Raw genomic sequence first — 13,812 nt, 5'->3', positions numbered from 1 at the left:
GCAGGCTTTCGACGATGCATGTGGTTTGTAGCTACCACACTGTTGTTAGTTGCTGTTCTTGTGCCACATACAGGTGACACAGTGGACCGAAGACCCTGTTACTGTGCTGTACTGCTCTATGTTTAATCAGGCAAGTTAAAGTCTATTTTTACTGATGACGTCATGCCTCACGTCCGGTTCTACTGAACTCTTAAATCCAGATTTATTTAGTTAATTGAATTTAAATCCCCTGCCAGGATTTGAATTCCCGTCACTGTGCCTGTGGCCTGGTTATGAAGGAAGAGCGCTGTCGTATCTCATTAGAGACGTGATTAAAGCAAGACAGAATGCACTGCCCCTAGCCACCAGCCCTAAACACCAAGGCTGGTAGGCAGGAAGCTGCAGGAACTGAAATCAGCCAGCTCCATCACAGCCACTAGTCTGCCCAGCATCAAGCACACCTTCAAAAGGCAATGCCTCAGAAAGGGGGCATCCATCATTGAGGACCCCATCACCCATGACGTGCCCTCTTCTCATTGAAGGCACAGGAGCCTGAAGACACACACTCAACAATTTAAGTACGGCTTCTTCTTCTTCTCCACCATCAGTGTCTAGTATCATCTTATGGGCTTGCAATCTCTTTGTCTCCATCTCTGGAGACAAACTATTGACTGGCATCTTTTACAAACCTACTGATTCCCATGGTTACCTTGACCATAACTCTTCCCACCACTTCTGTAAAAATACAATTCCCTTTTCTCAGTTCCTTCGTCTCTGTCGTATCTGTTTCCAGGACGCGGCTTTCCTTTCCGGGACGTCAGAGATGTCCTCCTTCTTCAAGGAGCGGGGTTTCCCTTCTTCCACCATTGATGCTGCCCTCATCCACACCTCCTCCATTTCCCAAACATCCGTGCTCACCCCATCTTCCCACCGCCTTCCTGATAGAGTTCCTCTTATCCTCACCTACCACCCCGTGAGCCTCCGCATCATTCTCTGTAACTTCCGCCATCTCCAAAGGGATCCCACCATCTTTACCGACCCTCCCACCCCCACTTTCCATAGGGATTGCTCCCCCCAGTGATTTCCTTGTCCATTCGTCCCTCCTCAATAACTTGTATTCCGGCACTTACCCCTGCAAGGTTCTACACCTGCCCGACAACCTCGTCCCTCTGCTCTGTTCAGGGCCCCAAACAGTCCTTCCAGGTGAGGCGACACTTCACCTGCAAGTCTGCTGGGGTCGCCTATTGCAGCCGGTGCTCCCGATGTGGCCTCCCCTACACTGGCGAGACCTGCGGTAAACTGGCGGACCACTTCGTTCAGCACTTTTGCTCCAGCCGCCGAAAGCAGAACATCCCAGAGGCCAAACATTTTAATTCCCATTCCGACATGTCAGTTGATGGCCTCCTCTTGTACCCCCATGAGGTCGCTGTCGGGGTGGAGAAGCGACACCTTATATTCCATCTGGGTAGCCTCCAACCTGACGACATGAATATCGATTTCTCCTTCCGATTAAAACAAAATCCGCCTCCCCCCCCCCTTCTATTCCTCACCCTGGTCTCTTACCTCTTCTCACTTGCCTCAATTCCTTCCTTCTTCTCCAGCTCTTTATCTTTCCAACCCACCTGCCGTCATCTATCAGCTTCCAGCTATCATTCTACCCCACACCCCACCTTTTAATTCTGGCATCTTTCTCCTTCTTTCCCAGTACCGAAGAAGGGTCTCGGCCCAAAACGTCAACTGTTTATTCGTCTCCACAGATGCTGCTTGTCCTGCTGAGTTCCTCCAGTATTTTGTGTCTGTTATATTTATTGTGCTTGCTTTTTATTGTTTGTGCTGCATCACATCTACAATAACAATTATTTTGCCCTCCTTTACACTGTCTACTGGAAATGAATCTTGAATCTTCCGCAGGCAAGCATTTTCCCCTCTGGAGTCTTCATCTGTCTCCCAGACCATGAACATCTGCTAAAGCCCCCACCTACCCCACACTTTCTCTCTTCTCCCCCTCCCATCGGGCAGGAGATATGAAAGCCTGAAAGCTTATATATACCATAGGCTCAAGGACAACTTTGACCCCAGACTCTTGTATGAGAAGATGGACTCTTGGCCTCACAATCTACCTCATGATTGAGACATATAAGATTATTAAGGGATTGGATAAGATAGAGGCAGGAAATATGTTCCAGATGCTGGGAGAGTTCAGTACCAGAGGGCATGGTTTAAGAATAAGGGGTAGATCATTTAGGACAGAGTTGAGGATGAACTTCTTCTCCCAGAGAGTTGTGGAGGTGTGGAACGCGCTGCCTCAGAAGGCAGTGGAGGCCAATTCTCTGGATGCTTTCAAGAAGGAGCTAGATAGGTATCTTATGGATAGGGGAATCAAGGTTTATGGGGACAAGGCAGGAACCGGGTATTGATAGTAGATGATCAGCCATGATCTCAGAATGGCGGTGCAGGCTTGAAGGGCCAAATGGTCTACTTCTGCACCTATTGTCTATTATGATCTTGCACCTTGTTGTCTATCCGCACTGCACTTTCTCTGCAGCCGTTACACTTTATTCTACGTTGTTTTTGTTTTACCTTGCTCTGCGTGGCTAATACGAAGGGGCATAGTTTTAACGTGATTGGAGGGAAGAACCCTGCCTCTGACAACCCCCTCCCCCCGAAATCACCTTCAAATTCCTCCGGCATTTTCTGTGTGTTGCTCAAGACTTCCAGCACCTGCAGAATCTCTTGTGTTAAAAATCTTGAACCTTTGTTTTTTTTGGTGGCTGGGGGGGAGGGGGTGGTGGTGGGGAGAGAGGGGGTAATCAGGACAGTCAGACAAATCGGGATCCCGGTACACGTGTGAAAGGTGCGGGGAATTTCAGTGGAGATAACACCAAGACGATTAGCCAGTTTTCCTGAGAAGTTGACAGTGGGAAGGGGGAAGGGGGACCAGTGGAGGGCGGAGGGTGGAGGGAGTGAGTGTCAGCGACGAACCCTCCGGGAACTCATCACAGTAATGTAGCAGTTAGCGTAACGCTTTACCGTGCCAGTGAGCTGGGTTCAGTTCCCGCCATTGTCAGTACGTTTGTACATTACTGTGACCACATGGGTTTCCTCTCTCATTCTGATGACACGCGGTTAGGGTTAGTAAGTCGTGGGCGTGCTACGTGGCACAGAAGCATGGCGACAGGCTGCCCACAGCACAATCCTCGGACTGTGTTGCTTGTTGATGCAAAACGGCTCATTTAACATCACGCTCCAATATTTTGATGCACATTTGACAGACAAAGCTAAACTTTTTAATCTCTGAACAGGAGGGCGATTGCTCACTTTTCCTGGCAGGGGGGCTCTCTGGGAACTCGAGGTGGTACATTAGCCGGCCAAACGCTATCAGGGTGCCAGCAACCCTTGTCAGCTTCCCGTGGTTTAGAGTGGGAAGGGGAATGGTGGTGGAGGGAGGACACCTCACCCCGGGGAACTCACCGACTCTGGCGCCTTGATGAAGACCTTGTGTTTCCCGAGCTGGAACTGGTCCTGATCCATATTGACCGACTGCAGCAGGTGCGTCACCCCCTGTCTCTTGTCGCCCCTCCACCTGGGCCACGTCTCCTTGGTCAGGATGGCGTACCTGCAGTGGGAACAGGCGGGCAGGTACCGAGTCTGAGGTAGGGAGGGGGAAAGCCAACCCCGTAACCCACCCCACTACGCCGGGACACAGAGCGCGAGGGGGAACATTACCTCTGGAGGAACTTGTGGAAGACCCTTCGGTAGGCGTAGCCAGCCCGTCGCACGCGGATGTTTTCACTCAGTCCCAGGTACTCAACCTGATGCTTCACCCTTGGGCAAGAGGAACAGAAAAGACCTTCACCATTCTAGGTATCAGCAGAAAACACCCCAAGGTTCCTGGAGCAGTCTGGTGATGTATACGGACCTCGGAGGCCCCACGTCTAATGGTCTGAGCCGCGGACTGGAGATTGTCCACGAGTGAGAGTGGGGAGCCAAGGACTGGAGGTGGCCTGTCCTGGGATTGGAGACCTGTCTATGTGTGTGAGTGAGTGGAAAAGGGGCTTGTTTTGATGTCCTTGTCTTGTTCTGGTCAACAGTGCGACATGCTAATGCTGGCACCAAAATGTGAGGGCCAAGAGGCCACTTCTACCAGTCTTGATGAAAGAGCTCTACCTGAAAGGTCAAATGTTTAGACCATAGACAAAGGACCAGAATCAGGCCATTCAGCCCATTGAATATGTTCCACCAGGCCATCATGGCTGATTTATTATCCTTCACAACCCCATTCCCCTATCTTTTCCCCGTAACCTTTGACACCCTGACTAATCAAGAACCTAGCATCCTCTGCCTTAAATGTACCCAAATGACTAGGCCTCTACAGCTGTCTGTGGCAATGGATTCCACAGATTCACCACCCTCTGGCTAAAGAAATTCCTCATCATCTCTGTTCTAAATGGATGTCCCTCTGTTCTGAGGCTGTGCCCTCTGATCCTAGACTTCCCCACGGTCAGAAACATCCTCTCCATCTCCACTCTGTCCAGGCCTTTCAATAATCAATGAGACCCCCCCCCCCCACCGCCGTCCCATTCTTCTAAACTCCAATGAGTACATGCCCAGAGCTACCAAACATATCTCATATAACACTTTCATTCCCGGGATCATTCTTGTGAACCTCCTCTGGACCCTCTCCAATGCCAGCACATCTTTTCTTAGATAAGGGGCACAAAACTGCTCACAATACTCCAGGTGAGGGCTCACCAGTGCTTTATAAAGCCTCAGCATTACACCTTTGATTTTATATTCTGGTCCTCTCGAAATGAATGCTAACACCACATTTGCCTTCCTCATCACTGGCTCAACCTGCAAGTTAACCTTCAGGGAATCGTCCCTGTGCACCTGTGAGTTTTTTTTCTGCCCATTTAGAAAACAGGCTATGCCTGTATTCCTTAGTGCATGACCATACACTTCCCTACACATATTCCAACCACCACTTCTTTGCCCATACTCCCAAACTGTCCAAGTCTTTCTGCAGACTCCCTGCTTCCGCAACATTACCTGCCCCCCATCTATCTTTTCATCATCTGCAAACTTGGCCTCAGTCATCAATTCTGTCATCCAAATCATTGACATACGACGTATAAGGAAAAGGTCCCAATACTAAACCCTGTGGAACATCACTTGTGACTGGCAGCTAATCAGAAGAGGCCCCCTTTAACACGACCGTTTGCCCCCTGCCAGTCAGCCAATGTTCTATCCATGCTAGTATCTTTCCTGTAATATCATGGGCTCTTTATCTTGTTAAGCAGCCTCATGTCCAGCACTTGTCAAAGGCCTCCTGAAAATCCAAGTAAACAACATCTACTGACTCTCTTTTGTCTATCTTGCCTATTAATGACCTCAATGAATTCCAACAGAATTTTTTGGCAAGATTTCCCCTTAAGAAAACAAAACATTATTTTATCATGTTCCTCCAAGTAGTATGCCAAAACCTCATCCTTAACAATGGACTTCAACACCTTCCCAACCACTGAAGACACACTAACTGGTTTACAATTTCCTTTCTTCTGCCTCCTTTCCTTCTTAAAGAGTGGAGTGACATTTGCAATTTTCCATTCCAGAACCATTCCAGGATCTAGTGATTCTTGAAAGATCATTACTAATACTTCCGCAGTCTCTTCAGCGACGTCTTTCGGAACCCTGGGGTGTACTTCACCGAAGGTGACTTAGTCCATAAGACCATAATGTACAGTAGCAGAATTAGGCCATTTGGCCCATCGAGTCTACTCTACAATTTCATCATGGCTGATCCATTCTTCCTCTCATCCTTGATCTCCTGTCATCTCCCTGTGTCCCTTCATGCCCTGACCAATCAAGAATCTATCAACCTCTGCCTTAAATATACATAAGGATTCAGCCATCACAGCTGCCTATGGCAACAAATTCCACAGATTCACCACTCTCTAGCTAAAGAAATTCCTCCTCTTCTCTGTTCTAAAAGAACACCTCTCTTTTCCCCACCATAGGAGACATCCTCTCCAGATCCACTCTATCAAGGCCTTTCACCATTCACTGAGGTCACCCCTCATTCTTCTGAATTCTAGTGAATGCAGGCCCAGAGCCATCAAACACTCTTCATATGACAAGCCATTCAATTTTGGAATCATTTTTTGTGAACTTCCTTTGAACCCTCTCCAGTTTCAGCACATTCTTCTGAAGATAAAGGGTCCAAAACTCCTTGCCAGTTCTTTATAAAGCCTCAACATTACATCCTGGCTTTTATATTCTAGTCCTCTTAAAATGAATGCTAACACTGCATTTCCCTTCCTCACCACAGATTGAACCTGCAAATTAACCTTTAGGGAATCCTGCACAAGCCTTTGTTTGTAAACCAACTACCTCATCTTTAGCACTATCACTCCAGTCCCCAACCTCTGCCAAATGAGTCTAAACCCTCCAAAACAACTCTAGCCAACCTGCCCGCAAGGACATTGGAGCCCTTTGGGTTCAAGTGTAACCCGTCCCTTTTGTGCAGGTTGTACGTACCCCAGAAGAGATGCCAATGATTCATAAATTTGAACCCCTGCCCCCTGCATCACTTCCTCAGCCACACCTGCACTTGCCAAATCATCCTGTTCTTACCCTCACAGATGTGTGGCACAGGCAGCAATCCAGGATTACTGCCCTGGAGGCCCTGTTTTTCAGCTTTCTACCTAGCTCCATAAAATTTCTTTTCAGGACTTCCTCACCTTGTCTACCTATGTCATTGGTGCCAATATGCACCAAGACTTCTGGCTGCTCACCCTCACTCTTGAGAATGCCACTGACCCGATCCGAGACATTCCTGAACCTGGCACTAGGGAGTCAACATACCATCTTCGGGTGTCTCTATCACTCCCACAGAATCTCATCTTTGTTCCTCTGAGAGTGTTACCTCCTATCAACACCGTAGTCCTCTTCACCCCTCTACTGTGCTGAGCCACAACACTGGACAATGCCAGAGACCAGGTCACTGTGGCTCCCCCAGTAGGTCATCCCCCTCAACCGTATCTGAAGTTGTATATTTATTATTGAGGAGAAGGATCACAGGTGTACTCTACACTGGCTGTGTATTTCCCCTCCTTCTCCTGACAGTCACCCAGTTACCTGTCTCCTGCAACACAAGGGTGACTACCTCCCTGTAGCTCCTGTCCATCACCTGTTCATTCTCTCCTCAATCTACCTTCAGATCTGTCAGCTACACGAGAATCTTCTCCTTAGTAATAGCAACTACACTCACTTCTGCCCCCTGACACTCACAACTTTCTGATATACTGCTACCATCTTCCACAGTGAAGGCTGACACAAAATACCTATTAAGTTCATCCGCCATTACTTTGTTCTGCATTACTACCCCTCCATCATTATTTTCCAGTGGTCCCATCTCCACTCATGCCTCTCTTTAACTCTTTATAGATCTGAAAGAACTTTTGGCATCCTCATTGATACTTTTGCTTGCTTATCCTTTATATTTCATCTTTCCTCTCCTTATGTTTTTTAAGTTGCCTTCTGTTGGTTTTAAAAACCTTTCCAATCCATTAATTTTTGCTATATTATCTTCCCCCTCTTTTGCTTTTGTGCTGGATTTGATTTCTTGTCACCCATGGTTGCCTCAGAGACCATAAGCTACAGTAGCAGAAATTGGCCAACTGGCCCATCAAGTCTGCTCCACCATTTCATCACGGCTTTCATCCATTTTTCCTCTCATCCGCTCTTCAAAATACTACTTCTTCTTTGGGATATATCTATCCTGTGCCATCTGAATGGTCATAGAAACTGCAGCCATTACTTTTCTGCCGTCATCTCTGCTAGTGTCCCCTTCCAATCAAGTTTGGCCAGCTCCTCTCTCATGCATCTGTAATTCACTTTACTCCACTGTAATACTGAAACATCTGACTTTATCTTCTCCCTCTCAAACTGCGGGGTGAATTCTATCATATTATGATCACTGTCTCCCAAGGTTCCTTTACCTTAAGTTCCCTCATCAAAATCTAGTTCATTACATAACACCCAATCAGAATTGCCTTTCCCCTTAGTGGGCTCAACCATAAGCTGCTCAAAAAAGACATCTTGTAGACAATTTACAAATTCTCTTCCTCTTGGGATCCAACACTAACCTGATTTTTTAGATTAGATTAGATTCAACTTTACTGTCATTGTGCCGAGTACAGATACAAAGCCAATGAAATGCAGCTAGCATCTGACCAGAAGAGCAAAGAATAGTATTATTTACAAAAAAACTGAGAATAAAAAGTAAGTGCTACAGCACACAAACATAAAAGTACTGAGACAGTACAATATGGGTGCAATACTGCTTAGCGCTGTGATGTGAGGTTCAGCAGGGTCACAGCCTCAGGGAAGAAGCTCTTCCTGTGCTCGCTGGTGCGGGAGCGGAGGCTCCTGTAGCGCCTACCGGATGGGAGGAGAGTAAAAAGTCCATGGTTAGGGTGAGATGCATCCCTGATAATGCTTTTCGCCCTGCCCAGGCAGCGTTTATGGTAGATGTTCTCAATGGTGGGCAATTGGGTGCCGATAATCCAACCCACCTTCAACATTTTGTGTTTGTTACTGTGGATTTCAAGCATCTGCAGAATTTCTTGTATTTCTGAATGGATCAGAGTTGTGAGGAGACATGAGAGGTGGCAGGTGCTGGAGATCATAGGCGAGAGATTTAAAAGGGACATCGGGGTAGCTTCACACAAAGGATGGTGTGTATTTGGAATGAGCTGCCAGAAACAGTGGTTGAGGCAGCACATTAGTAAAATTTAAAAGCCATCTGGATAAGCACATATATCAGAGAGGTTGAGAGGGCTGTGGGCAGGTGAAGCCTGTTCAATGGGTATCCGTCAGCATGACTGAGTTGGGCCGAAGGGTCAATTTCTATGCTGTAAGAATCTGGAGCAATGCACAGTCTACTGGAGGACAGCAGTTCGAGCAGCATCGTCTAATGAGGATAGGCTGAGCAATCTGGGAGGATGAGAAAGATGCTGCCGGGGTTGGTGCTGGAGACAGATACATTAGGGACATTTAAGAGGGTCTTAGATTGGCACATGGTTGATAGAAAAATGGAGGGCTATGTAGGAGAGAAGGTTTAGATTGACCTTGGCACAACAGCATGGTCCGGAGGGCCTGTACTGTTCTACGTTCTAAATAGGGAGAGCCACATTCGAGATGTCGGAGGGACTCCGCAGGACATGCAGCATCTGTGGAGGGAATAGTGAGTGATTTTGGAACGAGACGCTTTACCTGGACTGAGAGAGTAGAGGGCAGAGAGCTGGTAACCGGAAGGGTGGGGGAAAGAGTTGGCAAGCACTGGGTGGATCCAGGTGCTGAAGGGTGACAGGCAGATGGAGGGAGCGATGTAGGCGAGAGGTGATGAGGATAGACAGCCACAGAAGGTACAAGGTGTGTTGGGACGTCCTGAGGTGGGGAAATTGACCCCTCCCCTCCTCCCATCAGGGTGGCTCGGACTGACCTGGTCTCCTCCCAGTCCTTGGCTCTCTTGGTTTCGTTGGGTTTGATGCAGCGGATGTAGTGAGGGGTGCATTTCATCAGCGTGGTCACCAGGTCATTGGCTTGTTTCTGAGAAAAGATGCACAAAGACAGGTTTGTGTTTCCTTTTTCTTTTTAAGTCTTTTTATTAAATTAGTACACAAAAAGTAAACCATGTAGACACTAATACAATGTTGCAATATAAATTTGCAAGAGATATTAATACACAAAAAGAAAGTTAGTACGAACAGTGCAGTTTAGATATAAAATAACAAGGTAATATAATAGTATACTAATTTTCCATACACATCAGTAAAGAGAAGAAAAACCCCCCAAAAAAACCCCAAAAAACCCCACTGTGCAACTAATCTAAAAAGCAAAGCAAAGCAATGGGCTAACTAGGTATCAAGTAGACTTAAACAACTTAAAACAATCACGTCCTCAAACCTGACCTCCATTAAAAACAGTTAAAAAAGCAAGAAGGGAATATAAATATGGGTAAAGGGAAAAAAAAAAATTACATTAAATGAAAATGTTGAATAAAAGATCTCCAGGTCTGTTCAAATTTAACTGAAGTATCATAAAGATGACTTCTGATTTGCTCCAAATTTAAACATAGTATCGTCTGAGAAAACCAAAAGAACGTAGTTGGAGCGTTAATCTCCTTCCAATGTTGTAAAATACATCTTTTCACCATTAAAGTAAGAAATGAAATCATTCTACGGGCTGAAGGGGAAAGATTACTGGAAATTTTAGGTAATCTAAAGATAGCAGTAATAGGATGGGGAGAAATATCTATATTCAATACCTTTGAATTAATATTAAAAATGTCTTTCCAAAAAGATTCCAAAGTAGGACAGGACCAAAACATATGAGTTAAGGAGGCTATCTCCCCATGACATCTGTCACAAAGAGGGTTAATATGAGAATTAAAACGAGCTAATTTATCTTTGGACATATGTGCTCTATGAACAACTTTAAATTGAATTAGGGAATGTTTGGAACAGATAGAGGAAGTATTGACTAGTTGTAAAATATGCGCCCAGTCATCCACCAAAATAATAAAGCCCAATTCCTTTTCCCAATCTGACCTAATCTTATCAAATGGAGCTTTCCTAAGTTTCATGGTAGTATTATAAATTATAGCTGTTACACCTTTCTGACATGGATTAAGGTTAATTATAGTATCTAAAATATATGTAGGAGGTAATGTCGGAAAGGAAGAGAGTATAGTACTTAGGAAATTTCTAACTTGGAGATATCTAAAAAAATGTATTCTTGGTAAGTTATATTTGTTAGATAATTGTTCAAAAGACATAAGGGAGCCATCTAAAAATAAATCCAAAAACCGTGATATACCATTAGTCTTCCAAATTTGAAAGGCACGGTCCGTGGAAGAGGGAGGAAAGAATATGTTGCCTAAAATAGGAATCGCAAGCCCAAATTGATTAAGATCGAAAAATTTTCGGAATTGAAACCAAATACATAAGGTATATTTAACTACCGGGTTGCAAACCTGTTTATGGCGTTTCAAATCGAAAGGAAGAGAAGAACCTAAGATGGAGCCAAGTGCGTAACCTTGAGCAGATTGTACTTCCAATACTACCCATTTAGGAATGGATAGTGTATGTTGGTCAAGTAACCAAAATTTCATGTGTCAAATATTAATTGCCCAATAATAAAATCTAAAGTTAGGTAATGCCAAACCTCCATCTCTCTTAGCTTTCTGTAGATGTATTCTACCCAATCTCGGGTTTTTATTTTGCCAAATAAAAGAAGAAATTTTAGAGTCAACTTTGTCAAAAAAGGATTTTGGAACAAAAATCAGTAGTGCCTGAAATACATATAAAAATTTTGGCAGAATAAACATCTTAACAGTATTAATACGACCAATCAAAGTTAAATAAAGTGGAGACCATTTAAATGAAAGTTGAGTAATGTGATCAATTAAGGGTAGGAAATTAGTCTTAAATAAATCCTTACGTTTACAGGTAATTTTAATCCCAAGATATGAAAAATGGTTATTAACCAATTTAAACGGGAGTTTCTGATATAAGGGAACTTGCTTATTAATCGGGAAAAGTTCACTCTTACTGAGATTTAACTTATAACCTGAAAAAAGACTAAATTGTGCTAATAAATCTAAAGCAGCAGGAATAGATTTTTGAGGATTAGAAATATATAAAAGTAAGTCATCAGCATAAAGTGATACTTTATGAGGCTTTGAACCACGAGTTATGCCAATAATATTTGGAGATTCTCGAATAGCAATTGCAAGAAGTTCTAATGCAATATCAAATAATAAAGGACTAAGAGGACAACCTTGTCTAGTACCTCGAAAAAGAGGAAAAAAAGGTGAATTTAAAGAGTTAGTACGAACTGAGGCCATAGGAGAATGATATAACAGTTTGATCCAGGATATAAATTTCAGGCTGAAATTAAACATTTCAAGCACCTTAAATAAGTAAGGCCATTCGACTCTGTCGAAGGCTTTTTCAGTGTCTAAGGAAATGACGCATTCAGGATCATATTGTGACAGGGTATAGACAATATTTAACAGTGTACGAATATTATAAAAAGAGTAACGACCTTTAATAAAACCCGTTTGGTCTTCCGAAATAATATAAGGAAGTGCTTTTTCTAATCTGTTTGCTAATAATTTAGAAAAAATTTTAGAGTCAACATTTAATAAGGATATTGGTCTATAAGATGCACATTGAGCAGGATCTTTATCCTTCTTTAATAGTAAAGAGATCGATGCTCTATAAAAAGATTCAGGAAGTTTATCAAGTTTTAATGAGGCCTCCAGAAACTTGAATAACCAAGGGATTAATGAGGATGCAAAAAATTTATAAAATTCCGTGGTAAACCCATCAGGACTAGGAGCTTTCCCCGGGTTCATAGAAAAAATAACATTCTTAATCTCATCAGTAGTAAAGGAAGAGTCTAACATAGAAGATATATCATGTGAAATCTTAGGGAAATCTAGGTTATCTAAAAAGTCATACATATGTTTAGAGTCTTGTGGAGACTCTGATTGATATAAGGAGGAATAAAAGTCAAAAAAGGATTGATTAATCTCAGCTTGATCAAATATCAGTTGATCTTTTTGATTATGAAACTGATTAATTTGAAATTTGGTATAATTAGTCTTCAACTGATTAGCCAACAGTTTACCGACTTTGTCACTACGTATATAAAATTCGCTTCTTGTTTTCATTAATTGATTTGCAATAGAGGACGAAAGTAATAAACTGTGTTCCATTTGAAGTTCAGTTCTTTGTTTATACAACTTCTCAGAGGGAGCTGTAGCATATTTCTTATCAATTTCCTTAATCTTGTCCACAATATCCAGCTCCTCCGCCTTCAACCTCTTCCTCAAAGCAGCAGAATACGAGATGATCTGACCATGAATATAAGCTTTAAAAGTATCCCAAAGGGTGTTCATGGATATATCCTCTGTACAGTTGATTGTAAAAAAGAGATCAATCTGTTCATTCATAAAGTTAACAAAGTCCGAGTCCTGAAGCAACAACGAATTAAAACGCCATTGTCTATTATTTTGTGTATTGGCTGATATTATAATAGAAAGCTTAAGTGGAGCATGATCTGAAATGGATATAGAGTCATATTCACATTTAACCACTGAAGAAATAAGACGAGAGTCAATAAAAAAAATAATCAATTCTTGAAAAGAAATGATGAACATGTGAAAAAAAAGAAAAATCTTTTTCCCGAGGATGCAAAAAACGCCAGATGTCCGTCCATCCGGAATCTGAGAGAAATGAATTAATCAAGGTTGCAGATTTATTGGGTAGGGTCCGTAAAGGAGCCGAACGGTCCAATAATGGGGATAAACAAGTATTAAGGTCTCCGCCCCAGATTAGTGAAAACTCATTCAAATTCGGGAACAAATTAAATAATGATTTGTAAAATTCCGGACAGTCCATGTTAGGGGCATAGATGTTAACCAAAACTACCTTTTTATTAAAGAGTAAACCACTAACCAACAGAAATCTACCATTCGGATCAGAAATAATATCGTGTTGTACAAAAGTGATTGAGGGATCTATAAAAATAGAAACTCCTCGAATTTTAGCGTTGGAAATCGAATGGAAGTGTTAATCCTTCCAGAACTTAAGAAAACGTAGTCTGTCCCCCCTCCACACATGGGTCTCTTGTAAAAATAGAATATATGCTTTAAGTCTCCAGAATACTTTAAAGACTTTTTTCTTTTTAATTGGATGATTAAGACCATTAGTATTCCAAGAGACAAAATTAATAGTGGACTCCATAATCCCTAAAGTCAAC

At 43.3% G+C, this 13,812-nt stretch overlaps 1 protein-coding gene across 1 annotated transcript in view; it reads right to left on the bottom strand.

The window, feature by feature from the left end:
• The window catches only part of myo1eb (myosin IEb), a 133,087-nt gene that overhangs the window by 20,428 nt on the left and 98,847 nt on the right, over positions 1 to 13,812 (bottom strand). The window contains 3 exon segments of the mRNA XM_072283518.1: positions 3,451 to 3,595; positions 3,706 to 3,804; positions 9,485 to 9,591. Of these exon segments, the coding sequence (XP_072139619.1) occupies positions 3,451 to 3,595; positions 3,706 to 3,804; positions 9,485 to 9,591 (351 nt within the window).

The sequence above is a fragment of the Mobula birostris genome, chromosome 2 (assembly GCF_030028105.1).
Source record: "Mobula birostris isolate sMobBir1 chromosome 2, sMobBir1.hap1, whole genome shotgun sequence".
Lineage (NCBI taxonomy): Eukaryota > Metazoa > Chordata > Chondrichthyes > Myliobatiformes > Myliobatidae > Mobula > Mobula birostris.
Note: the sequence above shows the minus strand (reverse complement) of the source record. Positions and strands in the feature narration are given on the sequence as shown.